The following is a 16,276-nucleotide window of genomic DNA, read 5'->3' on the forward strand; positions in this document are numbered from 1 at the left end:
TCATCCACTAACCATCCTTCCATCACGCCTCTGGTTTTTATCCATCAATCTGTAACCCAACATCCAAACAGTTGAAAATAAAAGAAATCAAAGTTAACTTAAAAAAATGAAAAACCAAAACGGAAAATAAATTAAAACAATGAAAGGAACCCCCCCACACTTGAACTAAACATTGACCCCAATGTTTAAATCCAAATGCAAGAGGGACTTACAGTGCCTACTGCGGAGGAGGGTGCTGTGGAAATTGCAACATCATCTGTTGCATCATCCTTTGAATATCATCAATGGCAGCCCCTTGACGGAGCTGCTCTGTCACGATCCGATCAATCTCCGCTCCCTGGCGAGCCTGCTCGACACGGAACTGATCCATGTCCATGGGTATCCATCCAGCAGAGGAGGCTCTCATACCTCGGTGGTGAGAGGTGTGAGGGTGAGGAACACCCCTCTCCCTTGTCGGTGCATCTTCCTCCATCGTTTCACCTGCACGAAAATCATCTTCTCCCGCCTCTTCGGGGTTAACAGAAGTATACAACCAATTCTCATTGCTATCAACATTAGTTTTATCAGTGTTCGGTAAGCGGAACAGCCGGCGTGTCCGGCTTACCAACACATACCCATGACGGCTTTGTTCGAGCATTCCTTGCGTGCACAGGGCATTGAGGTCAAGCTTACCCAACGCCTGCATCGAGGTCTCTCCGTCCAACACCGGCCTACACCCACACCAGTCAGCAATTTGTGTTATCATACCACCCACAGAAATGGCTCCTGAGCTGGCACGCCCCATGGTACCTAAATGGTCGGCGGCGAATGCCGCCGCATTCACTGGTTCCTCATTAACCATGGCATGCATCAGATATAATTCCCGCTTTGCTGCTACACCTGTACTATCTCCTCATCCGAACAAGGTGAACGCTAACCCTTTTTGAGCATATCGGAAGCACGGGTTTTGAATCCATGATGCCTTTGCACTCCGGGGTTCGTACTGTGGTAAACCTGTAATAGAGGACCAAAAGGAACCTGCAGGAAAGTCATTTGGCACTGCCCCGGATCCTACCAATGGTAACCGGAGGCATTGCCCAAGCTGAATAACTGACATCGAATAATCTTCGTTATAAAGCCGGAAACTCATAGTACCAAAATATTCATAAACATGACCAGTCCAATTCTTTTCCAATTTAAATTTAACAGTGCTTAGGAACTCTAGAGTGATGCGTTCATAAAAAGGCACGTCAGCATGCATAAATTCAAAAATACCTAAATTGTGGAACATTTGAGATACATCATCTAGAATTCCTAAAGCACTCATAGTATCATCACAAACATACCTTGTAGGTACAAGCTTCCTTTTAAGGTGAGTCTTGTACCTTTCAACATGGTCATCATCCTCAAAAATAATTCCGTGTGCATTCGGCATCCTCCGGGCCCTTTGTCTCGACCTTGAGGTCTCTACCACAACCTTTCCTCGCTCGGCTCTTTTGGGGGGCATAATGGTCACCTGAAAAGTTAGCGGAAAAAAATAGTGGAGATAGAGAAAAATAATACCGTCACGGTGTAGAGTGCGAGAAACGGCCCAACTTTTGTGAAGGGACTTTGAAAAAAAATGGTTGGATGATGATGAAAGTTGAGGTTTAAAGTGAATGTGGTTATGGAGTTTGAGAGGTTTGAGAGAAAAATAGGGTTGGAGGAGATGAAGTGGCTGAAAAGTGAGTGGGGGAGAGGTAAAAGGTATTTAAAGACGTGTGGGCCCCACTCCAACGTCTCTAAATTTAAAAAAAAATTCTGAGTTACGCACTGCAACACGGCCCGTGCTAGACCACACGGCCGGCCGTGTTGCACCCCTGGAAAATATATGGGAAAAATGTAAGCATGCAACACGGCCCGTGTTGGCACACACGGCTGCCCGTGTTGCTCCTCTGGAAAATGTATTGGATTCTGAAAATTGAGCAACACGGCCCGTGCTAGCTCACACGCCCGGCCGTGTTGCACCTCTTTTCCGACTACTTCCTTCATTGCTGGATTAAGTCGTTGTTGAGGTTGGACAACCGGCTTGTGATCATCTTCCATGAGAATTTTGTGCATGCATATTGTAGGGTTTATTCCCTTCAAATTCTCTGTGTCGAGGAAGACATATTTGAAGTTCTCCGGTAGTTGTTTCAATTCGGCTCCCTTCTTTTGTTCATCTTTCTTTTCTTCCACTAAGGGTTGCCTTAAATCTTTCCACCGGTTGTGTCGATAACCTTTAAAAGGTGATGATGCTTCCGTCATGGCTAATACTTCCATTTCTTTCTCGTTAACTACTTCCTCTTTGTTAAAATTGATAAGCTCAATACCCTTTCCAAGGGTAATTTTTGTGTTGTCAAGCAATTTTTCTTTTCACATATTTGATCGATTGTCTCAATATGTTGACTAGTGGCAACCTCATCCTTGTACTTCATGGTGTTTCGCACATCAATTTTTAACTCTTCATCATACACTTTCAAAGTCATCGTGCCTTCTTCTATGACGATCAAACATCTCCCGGTCTCTAAAAATGGTCTCCCTAAAATGATTGGTATCTCTTCATCTTCCGGCATTTCCAAAATGACAAAATCCACTGGAAACACAAACTTGTCGATCTTCACAAGCACATCTTCTACTATCCCATAAGGTCTCTTCACAGAGTGGTCAGCAAACTGGAGTGTCATTCTTGTATCTTGAATTTTTCCTATCCCCAACCTCTTATAGATGGACAACGGCATAAGACTTACACTCGCTCCCAAATCAATTAGAGCTTTCTTGAAGGATCTATCTCCAATGGCACACGGAATAGTCAGAGAACCTCGATCTTTTTTTTTCACCGGAACCTTCATACCCTGCAAAATGGCATTACAAGTTTCCGTTAGAATAATCGGGTTAGTCTCTATGGTCCGCTTCTTCGAGATGATGTCTTTCATGAACTTTGCGTAAGTAGGCATTTGCTCAAGCGCCTCCAAGAAAGGAATGTTTAGCTCAAGCTTTTTAAACATTTCCAAGAACTTCTCAAAGTTTTTCTCATGCTGCCCTTTCTTCTTATTTCTTGTTGGGAATGGCAGTTTGACGGACGGTTTTGGATCAATCACTTTATCTTTAACCACTCGTTCATCATGAGTGACCTCTTCATTTGCAACCTCATTTTCTTTTATCTCTAGATCAACTTCAAGCAATAAGTCTTCTTCTTCAGAACTCTTCTCAGGTATTTCTTTTGACTTACCATTCCTTGTGGTCACCACATTCACATGAATATTTTCTCTAGGATTAGTAACCGTAGAACTTGGTAAAACTCCCTGTTGTGGAGAGCCCGCTAGTTGTCGGGCTATCTGACTCATCTGGATTTCAAGATTCTTAATTGAAGCACTTGTGTTCTTTAAATTACTCCGAGTCTCTTCTTGAAATTGGGAGCTTTGAGCGGCCATCTTCTCAATGGCAAGCTCCCAATCAGCTTTGCTTGGTACCTGTTGCTGAAACTGTTGTTGATGTTGTTGATACGGTTGTTGTTGCTGAGGTTGAAATTGTTGTTGCTGTGGTTGGTTCTTCACATTTCCTTGTTGATCCTTCCATGAGAAATTAGGATGGTTTTTCCAACCCGGATTGTATGTGTTTGAATAAGGGTTGTTCTGCCTAAGAAACTTGATCTCCTCAATTTGTTGTGCGGTAGCAACGCAATGTACGGTAAGATGAGGTCCTCCACAAATTTCGCAATTACTAGTGTGAGTTGGTTGAACCTGTTGAACCTGTGCAACAGTTTGGGTATCAATAGCCATCTTCTTCAGTCTCCTTTCTACTTCAGCTGCTATTTGATCTTCCATCTTCACCACTTGGTTTGCCAATTTCAGGTCAATTATCCCTTCGGGTTGACTAACACTGCGGTCATACAACTCCAGGTGCTCATTGGCTGCAATGGCTTCGATAATCTTTTTAATACCAGTGGCTGTTGTAAAATTGGTTGAGCCACCAGCTGCTGTGTTAATGAGTTGCTTAGTCTTCAGCCGAAGACCATTTACAAAATTCTGCATTTGCTCCGTTGCATCCATATTATGAGTAGGACATGCAACCAACAATCGTTTGAACCTCTTATACGCATCTCCAAGTGACTCTCCTTCTTTCTGTTTAAAATTCACTATGTCGTACCTCTTTCGGATGTATACAGAAGCCGGAAAGTACTCGTTGAGAAACGTTGTCTCCATCTGTTGCCAAGTTGTGATGCTTCCAGCAGGTAAAGAGTAGAACCACTCTTCAGCATCTTCTGACAATGTAAACGGAAACATGACCAGCTTCTTAGCTTCCTCAAAATGCCCCTCAATCTTTAACGACGTAGTCATCGTAAGAAACCTCTGCAAATGCTTGTTGGCACCTTCGTTAATTTTTCCTGAGAAAGGTCTCCTTTCAAGTTGCCGTATCGTCGAGGGGTGAAATTGAAAGTGGGCAACATTGACTGGTTGATTCACTATTGTCATCCTTCCAAACGGGGCATTAGCTCCCCCGTAATCACCTAATAGTCTCTCCACAGGAGATGGGGCAACTGCCATAGTTTCAGACTCGGTATCCGAATTTTCAGAATCAGAGTGTTCCGAATGAATTGAAACGGTTCCCTCTTTCTCAAAATCAGAAACTATCAGCGGTTCTTCTGTCACTTCCAGTCTGTCGTGTCTGGCTTTTCTGATTTGTGCTCGCAACGATCGTTCTGGTTCTGCGTCAAAAAGAAATTCAGCTGAGGCCTTACCTCGCATAAAAATATTAGACGATTGGTAGGATAAGCGAAGGAAAATAAACAAATAAAATAAAATAAAGTAAAATTTTAGTTGCAGAGCAACAAAATTCCAATTGAATAATTATTAACAGATAGTTTGGCAGTCCCCGGCAACGGCGCCAAAAACTTGATCGGGAAAATAGCAAGTGTACTATTTTTACCGATGTAGTAATGAAAAGGAATTATCCTGAGTATCGATCTCGAGGACTGCGTAGGAACTATCAGTGTTGGTAATGATTCAATTGAACAAAAGAACCTTTGGTTGGTAAGTGAGGAGTGAATTTGCTCTGTAAAATATAAAGGAAAAATAGAGAATTTTGAATGCAGAAAAGTTAAGCATGCTAGGTCTGGGGTGTATGAATTGCTCTGAAATAAACTTAATCCTTATTTTATGACATCTATGTTAGAATGATTCAATATGATTCTCAAGAGTAGTTTCCCCTAATTCCTTAGCCAGAAACCAATAACATTCAATTTTAAATCCCAATTCCTTAGCCATTCAAAAGAATATTAATCCCATGTATGAATATCAAGAATTTCCCATCATCACTATTAGATCCTCATTCCTAAGAGAAATTAGTGATGTTATTATACACATAGTGATAAAGGGATTTGTCAGACCTCCTTTACCTCCAATTCAATACCTAATTTTCCAATACGGCAAGCATTACACTCGTGTTATAATAAATTGATTTCATAAAAACATAAACATTCATAAAATTGTAGGAAAAAGGTTCATTACAAAAGCAATTCAGGGACACCCCCCTAGCATCGGGGGGTTTAGCTCATCATAATATTCAAAGAAAGTACAAATGTAAGGTTAAACATTACAAGAGATTGGATAGCTTCGATCTTCAATTGCTTCCGCGCTTGATGATCTCCGTTCTCCAAAAACCTTGATTGCTCTCTTTTCTTCGTCCCCCTTTCTCTTCTCTTCTTAGGTCTAAATAGTACAGTACACATTACAGCCAAGCCAAAAAGTCAAAATTGCCCTTCGGGATCACTTCATGAGTGAAAATAGGAAATCGGAAAAATTCAGCGCGCTAGCCAACACGGGCCGTGCTAAGCAACACGGCCGGCCGTGTTGGCTCTCTGGTTTTTGTATGGGAAGAAGCTGAGCTTGCAGCACGGGCCGTGTCAGGAGACACGAGCCGTGTTTGGCTCCAGGATTTTTTATTCTATTTTTTATTTTTTTTTCCTTTAACTCTTCCATTGTTGCCTTGGCACTTCCGACTCTTCAACTACTTCTGAAACATGCACAATACCATGGAAACGACATCAAACGCATCTAAAAACTTAAATTAACACCAAAAGCAAAATAAGCATAAAACTACTCAAATATGAAATACTTAAAACTCAAACACTAAAACTCAAAATAAAGGGTTACCACATTGATGACTTTTGGCCGAGAACATGATGAAAATCAAGTAAAATGGTGACCGATCATCTATATTGAACACAAGGCATATACCGTGTCATCCTTGTCCAGTTTAATATTGGGCCCTTAGACATTTATCCTATTACGCAGAATGGGCAAATTCCATCTAGGTCACTCATGTCCCTCAACATGCTTCGTGGAGTACCCATCAACTGTCTTTTTTATCATCCAGTTACGGACAATATTTGATCAGCAATAAGGCACTCGACTCTACATCTAGGGTCCATAATGGTTTCAGATCGAAGGGTGGTATACACCACTATCACCATGAGAATAACTTATGACACTTTGCATAACATTCTATATAGTATTCTCATATCGGGTCAATCCAGTATAAATATTACTCTTAATACTCATACCTATGTTTAAGACTTGATAACTCCTTATCCATTATCCATGAGATATGATCATCAGTTTGTATACATGATAGTCTTAATGCTTTAATGTTATCCCACTTTACAACAAAGCTCGACTACGGATACTTTAATAATAGTGTCCTTATGTTTAATGGGATCTCATGATTAAATCACACTTGATACATTAAACGGACTAGCTATTCTAGGGACTTTATTAAACAAACATAATAAAGAAAAAACCTTTTATTATTAATAAATAATTCGATACAAGTACCAAAAGTATTGGTCTCTAGGGCTTACACCAACAGTTAACCTGCGCTTTCTTGCCCCCTGATTGTGACTGGGAGTATCTGGCTCTGTCAACCATACATGTGACATCTATTTAAATGAAAAGCAATAAGGCATCAGAAACAAAATTTTAACACAAAATGGTATCACCAAATGAGGTCATTATAAACAATACCTATAAGGAGATTCTTCTGCCATTTTCCTGAAATGATATCAGCAAATGAGGTGAAGTTAATGACCTTGTCATGGATGTCGTGTTTGTCAATATCTCATATGGTTGTTCCATCGGTGAATTTCAACAAATACTTGTGGTTGGTAGGTCTGGAGAGTAAATCGTTAGGCTGAGCATGAAAGTTTGAGATAGTGCAAGTCATGTTAATTGATAACGCTGAGTCAAAAGTTTGCCTAAGCATTGTCGGAAAATTGACTTGAATATCATGACCTTGTAATGTTTAAAGTAGTTTTATCAATAAAGTGACAAAGCATGGACCGTTATGAAATGGCTCTATTATAAAAATTTACACCTGATAACTTTAAATTCATGAGTTACAACATCAGTTCACAACGAAAAACATTAGGAAAAGAAAAGAAAAAGTATATTGATGTATTAAACGAAAAATATAATCTTTCACAACTAAACCGAATAATAGGAAAAAAAACCGTAAAACAACATGAAATCAACAGTCTAACAACATGAAACGAAAGCGTAAAAAAAACCTAAATCCATAAACACCATTAAACATATAACATATTGAGGAAAAATCAGTAATGTAAATCTCAAAAAGCAAACCTAATAATATGTAAAAAAAAATGGTTAAGTAAGACGAATCTAAGAAAGACGATTGAAACTCACATGTTTGTCAATAACAGCCATCTCAAAATGCTCCTTTGAAGTGGAAGAAACCTTCCATTTGTGGTGAACTTTTACACCGATCTTCCACAACTCTTTACGGTCATTGATGTTGTTTATCATGTCGAATGGTCTCACCATGTTGAATGCTCAAAGATTACAGTTGTAGAAGGTGTATGGGGCATTCAAGTCAAAGGCGGAGAAGGAGAAGGAGTGAAGAAATTAAAACTTGAAAAATTAGAAAGCGGAAAATGTGTAGAAAAACCAAAACTTGGAGCCAATACCTCTGTCCATTGGGTTTGGTAATGTTGCATATGGGATTTGACATGCTACTCGGACACTGTGATCGAAGAAACCAAACGATGTCAGTAAAGAGAAGTAGTTGAAATGAGAGTATTATATGACAATATGAGTCATAAAGGTAGTAGAGCCAATATAAATATGGTTGGTTTTCAACATATTGCATTCAATAGTTAGGATAAAGAAAAGACTTGAAATGTCCTTCATTTGATGACATGTAGAAAGATGAAGCAAGGGTAGAAAAAAGATTTCCAAAACCTTCACTTTTTTATACGGTAGATTTCCTCTTTCCATTAGCACGCTTATAATACTTTTTAAAAGACTTCAGATGTCATTTCAGAGATGTATATCCGGACATCCACAAATAACATACGAAGATACAACTCTGAATTATATTTTGATCAAAATGGAATGGATCTCAAAAAAATGAAATTTGACGTTATTTTGGATGCATTCAGAGATATATCTCCAAATATATGAATGGCATTTTTAAATTTTCAAAGATATAATATTAAATTTTAAATATAAAACCCTTTAGAAAATACATTTTCGCCTCTTCTGCCATTTTTCCCCGTCAATTTTTTTTTCTTTCGAAAAATCTTTTCATTTCTGATCTTCTAAATAGTCCACACTCAAATGTACCACACCACAACAACTGTCTTAGATAAAGTTGTATCGCTGCCTAAGAAACCTTCAAATTGTTCATGATGTCCCATCCCTTCCCTTTGAAAAACATTTCGAGCCAACAACAAATGGATAAGAGTTGACGTTAATGATGGTAAAGCGTGAACATGTTTAATTATAATTGGTATTTCATTTATTACTTCCAGTTGTATTATATTCCCTCCGTTCCTTTATAATTGTCACTTTCTTGTAAAAAATTTGTTTCTTTTTAATTGTCACTTGCAAAGTTTAAGGTAGTATTAATTGCAATTTTGTCAAAATTATCCCTAGATAATGATTGGAGAGAGAGAAAAAGTAAAGTGAATGTAATAAATAATTAAGGGTATTATAGGTAAAAGAAGAATTATTGTTTGAAAAGTAACAATAATGATTAACTTTCTTGGTATGTGTAAAAAGTCAAAAAATGACACTTAAAAAGGAACGGAGGGAGTAATAGAGAAATAGATATAAAGATAGAAATATAGATAGCGATTAATAAATGATTAAAAAATAAATGAAACGTGTTGCTTTTGTGATCTAAGATTGGAAAGATGAGTTTCTTTTTACCTAAATCGGAAAGATTTAGGCAAAAAAGCCAACTGCATAACATGATGTGTTTTGCATAATCATTATGATTTATGATTATGATTTATGATTATGTAACATAAAAACAAGAGTACTACTACTAAGACCAATTTCGATAAACAAGTAAGATCAACGGTAAATAAACACACTTTTTTTTTTAGTAAGACGATAAAAATAGTTTATAAACATTATAAGGGACAATGAATATATCCTTCACTCGTAATGTCTTCGTCCTGTTTAAAATAATATTCTTAATTAATATATAATTTCAAATTTCATAGATTTATTTGTAATTTTATATGACTTATCTTATAAAGAAATTTAGAAAATATATATAATAAATATTTAATATTAATACAATAGCCTAATATAAATAATTTTTTAAATATTTATCAAAATAATGTATTTATTTTTTAAAATTTTTAACTATTAATTTAGTTTAAAAAATAATATTTTTTAAGTTTATAGAATTTCGCAAAGATCCATGAGGACGGAAATGGAGGACAAAATCTTACAATAACAAGGATTCGAAAAGAACATGACACTACTACAAAAATATATTTCATAACAATTGATATGATAAAGAGTTACCATCACAGTTAACTAATCATTGTGAGGTAGGGTGAGATTATACGTATATAGTTTACAACCACAGTTTATCGTCCTTTGTAGTAAACTAGAAAACGAGCTACTTATAACAATAATTGTACTAATCAACTGTTGTGCAATTATTTATAAGTTTTGGGTTCGATACCCAACAACGTCATATTTGACGTTTATTATTCTGGATAACACTCATCATATAACAACGATTGTATTAAACAACTGTTGTGAATCTATTTGTTTTGTTTAATACATATATTTTAATTTTACAGAATTCCCAATTTTTTAACATGAATTCTTCTTAATCGTATCAGACCAGAAACAACAACGCACTCATTTCTGAACCGCATTAGACCAAAAATTGTATTATATCAAAGGCAAATTTCTATTAAGAACAAAAAATGATATATCACATCAAAACTAAAATGGCACAAAACAACCTGCAATTTACACATCATTACATCAAATATTAGTATCTTGGTGTATTGATGTCTTATCCCTTGGTGTCTTGACTTTAAACACCTATAATTTCAAATAATAATATAGTTGTTAGTAAATAGAAACTTTTACCCAAATAACCCGGTTTTAAAAAAAACCAAAATAACCTAGTTTTCAAAAAAAAATCTCAAACTACCCCACTTTGAAGAGGAGACGCTAGATAAATTGGCGTATGCTCTTAAACTTAGAGAGGAGGCGCCAATTGAATTGGCTAGTCCACCTTGTGTTGCCAATCCAATTGGCGCCTATGAGTTAAGTTTTAAAGGAGGCGTCAATTGATCTGACACTTGTGTGTGTTTCGTATTTTTTTTTGAAAAACATTGTACATGATAGATAAAGTCGAAACCGGACCAATTCATATTAATATTAATACCCGTTTACACAAAAAAGACTAATATCGATAACCGGGATCACCTAACCGGCCTCTGATCCCACATCCCCTAGCTACCCGAACTCGTGGCCCTAATCCACGTTGATGATTCACCCCAGGTGTTTGAGTATCTGAGGGCCCAGGAACATCACCACCAACTACAGGAGATTGCCTGAGATAGTCAAACAAATCAGCGTAGTCTTATGTATGCATCGAAGGGGTACCGTCATAGCTGAGTTCATGACCCATACCAGAGTAGCTGGGCGGTGTTTGAGTTGTTGGAGGGCGACCACGACGATTGAAGGGAGACATTGGTGTGAATGATGCATCAAGGGAAGGTTGAAATGATTGTTTTGGTGTTTGATAGACATATGGTTGTTGAAGGTTTTGGTTTTGAGATGTTTTGCCTTCTTGGCTATGGTAGGATGAGGGACGATTGGTGTTAAACGATCGTTGAGTGTTCTGGCTAAGGCGGCTATAATAGGGTGATGTGTTGGGTGCATAGCGATGTTGGATGTCTTGTTGATGATCTAGTTGGTGGTGGTGGTAAGGGGTATGCTTTTGGTATTATCGTTGGGTGTTTGGCATGTTAGGGTTGTAGGTTTGTGTGTTTATGGATCGAAAATTTTGATGGATATGGGGTTGTGAGTAGCCGATCTGACAATGTTGTTAGGGGTTAGATGTTGAGCCTTCTAGTGTGTAAGTTGCCTGGCGTGGGTCGTATAGGTACATATCCTCGACGATAAACTCAAATCCAACCGATTTGTACCAAGCCATATAATTACGACTTGATTTTTCTTTAGTTGACATCATAGTGTTAGTTAAGACATGGTCTTGGCGGTGCTTCCATTTGCGGCTCAGATCTAGCGAAGCTTTGTCATGGTTTAAAGTTCCATTGGTCGTTAACTTTGCGTAGATGCCATTCTCCTAGGTTTGCCAAGGGATATGGGATGTGTTGAAGCATACTGAACTGCAATTTAACACGATCACTATTGTGTATCTCCACAGTGGTGAATCTTATGATCGGTGTGCATGCAGTTCAAACGGTTGTGTCTTGTCCGTTGATTTCATGGTCATGATCCAAATTTAGATATGGACGCCAAATGAACTGAAATGTGAACATATATTAGATTATAAATTTGGTAGAAGAAATTAACAAATTATTACGAAATAATTAGGTTAATGGCCATACATTTGTTGCTCGAAAGTGATCCAAGAGATTGCGATACTGGGTAATACAGTGTCTAGGACATCTGTTATAATTCATACCATGTGCCGACCATCTGTACCATAAAAGTAAAAATATTATTTAGAGATAATAATTGATAAAGTAAGTAAATATAGTCCATTTTTAAGAACTTACTTTTGTGCATACGGGAATGTGAATGGATTGTTGTTGACGGGCGCTAGGGACGGTAGTCTGGACCAACCCCATGCTTGAAGCAAAACAGCACATCCAAAAAATGTAGATATGTCTTTGTCTGGTCCATGCAAATTGAATTCGCATAGTTGGTTTTACCATTTACCGCCTTACCCTCGATAGGCAGTCCCAATAACATGTAGACGTCTTCTAACATCACGGTACATTCACCGGTTGGAAACCAAAATGTGTGTGTCTCAGGACGCCATCTTTCACATAATGCTAGAATAAATTTATTATCCACTGACCAAGACATTATTTTTCTTATATGTCCAAAACCGGCGAGTTCGACATACGGTTGAATCATCGGGTCCATGTGTACAAATTCGTGGACCCGAGTTCGAAATAAGCAGGCGTTATTTTCCCACTAAAGGTACAGGACGATGAATATGTTGAATATATGTTTGTTAATCACGAACATTCTGGTTGCAACTGTATTGAGTTATATATTACTCTTCAACCAAGTATACCATCTCAACATCTCAGATAACTAATCAAGTCGAATCTAATGATTTTGATTTAGAAAACTCAGATGAAGTCAACCCAACAGCAGAAGCAGAAGTCAACATCGATGATGAAGAGGAAGAATAGACCGAGACACAGGTCAATCATATGTTGAACAACAACATTGAAGATGACGATCATCCAGCATCATTACCTCCAAGTCATGTATATAATATGCCTCAACATATGACAAACATGGATCTTCATGACGACGAAACATCTAACAATGTTTTTTATAACCCGTATCCACGATCAGAGGGTGAGTTAAACGTGGGAGACATGTTCCACACTAAATAAGAATGTGTGCGAGCTATCAAAAAAATTCACATGAATAACTCTACTGATTTCACCGTGAAACGCACTGATTCGAGAAGGTATGTCATTGAATGTCGTAACACCCTTTGCATGTTTAGGTTGGTTGGGTCTCACAAAAAGAGAAGTGACTCTTGGGAGATATCTTTTATAGACCCACCTCACAGTTGCATTGCAACTAATGTTGAACAAGATCACCGTAAATAAAGCGATGCATTGATATGTCAAGACATTTTGCCGCTTGCTGCTTGTTAACAAAGACCCATCAGTGAAGGTGAGTATAATAATATTTCATATCGTCACAAGATATAATTATACTCCATCTTACAAGAAAGCATAGATTGCAAGGACAAAGGTTGTTGACCAAGTATTCACCGTGAAACGCATTGATTCGAGAAGGTATGTCATCGAATATCGTAACACCCTTTGCATGTTTCGGTTGGCTGGGTATCACAAAAAGAGAAGTGACTCTTGGGAGATAGCTTTTGTAGACCCACCTCACAGTTGCATTGAAACTAATGTTGAACAAGATCACCGTAAATTAAGCGATGCATTGATATGTCAAGACATTTTGCCGCTTGTTAACAAAGACACATCAGTGAAGGTGAGTATAATAATATTTCATATCGTCACAAGATATAATTATACTTCATCTTACAAGAAAGCATGGGTTGCAAGGACAAAGGTTGTTGACCAAGTATTCGACAACTGGGAGGATTCATACAAAGAATTGTCACGATTTTTATGGCATAAAAACATACGTACCGGGAACTGTTGCAATTATGGAGACATTTTCCAGCATTTACGCCAGATGGAACCTGTGTGCTGGAAATAAAATCTTTCACCGTCTCTTTTGGGCATTTGAATCGTGCATCAAAGATTTTGTATTCTGCAAACCTATTACTCAAATTGATGGAAAATGGTTATACGGAAAATATAAGGGTACTTTGCTTATGGATGTTGCACAAGACGACAACAATAATGTATTTCCCATTGCCTTTGCTCTGGTTGAAGGTGAAACCGCTAGTGGTTAAGGTTTCTTCCTTCGACATCTCAGAACACATGTCGCTCCACAAGCCAAACTCTGTTTGATTTCAGATAGACATGTTGCCATTGAGAGTGCTTACAATAACCATGATAACGGATGGCATGATCCTCCTTCTACCCATGTCTGAAATAATTCTGAAATAATTGATTCAATGAAGTTTTAGGGAAAACATAATAGGGTTTCAAAATCACGCATTTGGGAAATCAAACGATCCAAATAGGGTCGTTCGAATTCCCAAGGACAAAACCTCAACTCAATAGCAATCAACCTAAAAACAATTATACAATCAAATTATTATCAACACATAGATATAACCCTACAAACAATATCACTTATCCCATTTTTGGGTCTCAAGGCAAAAACAAACAAAAAGTTATCAACAATCGCACCAATAAAGTTTTGCCCAAACCTTAGTCGCCAAATCATACATATCATATGATAAAGGGGGAAAATCAAGGATAAAGCATACAACCCCTACATCACTGATAGGAGGGTAAGGAATCCTCACTATCATGCATGCCTAAGTCACCCCATTAGTAGACAATTTCCCCTACCTTAAAATTACAGTAAAGATGATGATTCCAATAACTTTTGGGTTCCTCTTCATAGACTCCACTCTCCTTCCCAAAATTTCCTTTGCTCCTTCTACTTCTTTTTTATGCATGCCAGGAGTTTCTAAAACCTAACTTCTCCTTACATTTTAGTATTTGGGTAATGCTAACATGTGCCCTTATGACACATTTTAAGAAATCTAAAAATATAAATTTTATATTGAAAAAAGCAATAGAGAAATTAATTATTAAATTTTAATTAAATAATGCACAACTTTCAAGAAAAAGTTTCTACATATGACTCTTAATTTGTTCCACTATGGCACACGCTAGCATTATCCTTAGTATTTATATGGGTCTTAATTCTCAAATTTACACTTTTCTCCCAATTTAATCTCCACTTCTCTCCATCCACCTCATACTCCACTTTAATCAGACAAATTGTCAATTCTCCCATTTAATTAATTAAGTTATTATTTAAATTAAATTAATATTCAACTCAAATAATTATTTAATCAGGATTATATAGTTTATATTATTTTATCTTATTATAAAATAATTAATTACGTCTAATTATTTGTAATAGTTCAATGATAAAATTATTTTATCGGCTCTCAAATCTCAGAACCTTAGTAATTAGTAAATTCACAAAAATAACCATATACCGTGTGTTTGTGTGTGTGTGTGTGCGTGCGCGTGTGTGCGTGTGTGTGTGTGTGCGTGTGTGTGTGTGCGTGTGCGTGTGTGTGTGCGTGCGTGTGCGTGTGTGCGTGTGTGTGTGTGCGCGTGCGCGTGTGTGCGTGTGTGTGTGTGTGCGCGCGTGTGTGTAGTTGATAAAATCAGCGTACCACGAAACTATAGACTTAGCTAATGTTGATGCCTCATCTGTTTTCTTTACTATGCCTGGGCTTGTAACACCCTTCTAAAATACCCCAATAATTAATTAATTCAACAAAATATAAATCAGAGTAGATATGCAATTTAAGGGTGTCACACTTGACACTTCACACCATTTACCATAATAACTTGTCATGCTCAATTATTAATCAAAATAAAACATTGCACAATTCACAACGGATAGAGATCTAATCAATCATTCGAACCATGTAACACATTACATGTAAAATTGTTCAACAACCAACAATGAAAGCAAAGTAAAACATCCCGTCCCGATGTTACATCTACCAGAGCATGACTCACTAAGGAACTACACTAGACTCCAAGCACTAGCTTCTACTCAATCACTGCTCGTTACCTGAAACATAGTTGTAAGGGTGAGTTCCTCAAATCGATATAATAAGCATTATAAAATATCATGCATTGCTAAGTAATTTAACACATTTCATCACCCAAATCAGATCACACATTCAGCAACGGCAACATCAACTCAAAATCATAATCATACTCAACCCAACCCAAAACACACGTATAATATTGGAATACATCCATTCATATTATACGCCATACATACATTATGCAATGAGACTCCATGCATGCGGTACCGACTCTTCGTGAACACATAGTTCAACCTCACCGATCAAACCCAGATACGGCTACCAAGCTCACTAGTCCCACTCATTTGAGACCTAGTGACTCACTCACTAATTCCTCACCATGGGAATTAGCTACCACCCCAAGGGCTATGCTATGCACGCTAAATCACCTAGCATGCAAACATCAACAACAATCCACAATAACTCACTCACTAATTCCTCACCATGGGAA

General features: G+C 37.6%; 1 protein-coding gene across 1 annotated transcript; it reads right to left on the reverse strand.

Moving 5' to 3' along the window:
- Nucleotides 1–2,294: 2,294 nt before the first annotated feature.
- Nucleotides 2,295–7,838, reverse strand: LOC127137785 (uncharacterized). Its single transcript, XM_051064206.1, has 5 exons — nt 7,701–7,838; nt 7,508–7,564; nt 5,022–5,052; nt 4,164–4,705; nt 2,295–4,025 (listed from the first exon to the last, which is right to left on the reverse strand). Exons 1-5 carry the CDS (start codon nt 7,836–7,838, stop codon nt 2,295–2,297), a joined length of 2,499 nt encoding a protein of 832 aa, XP_050920163.1.
- Between the last annotated feature and the right edge of the window lie 8,438 nt (nt 7,839–16,276).

The sequence above is a fragment of the Lathyrus oleraceus genome, chromosome 4 (genome assembly GCF_024323335.1).
Source record: "Lathyrus oleraceus cultivar Zhongwan6 chromosome 4, CAAS_Psat_ZW6_1.0, whole genome shotgun sequence".
Lineage (NCBI taxonomy): Eukaryota > Viridiplantae > Streptophyta > Magnoliopsida > Fabales > Fabaceae > Lathyrus > Lathyrus oleraceus.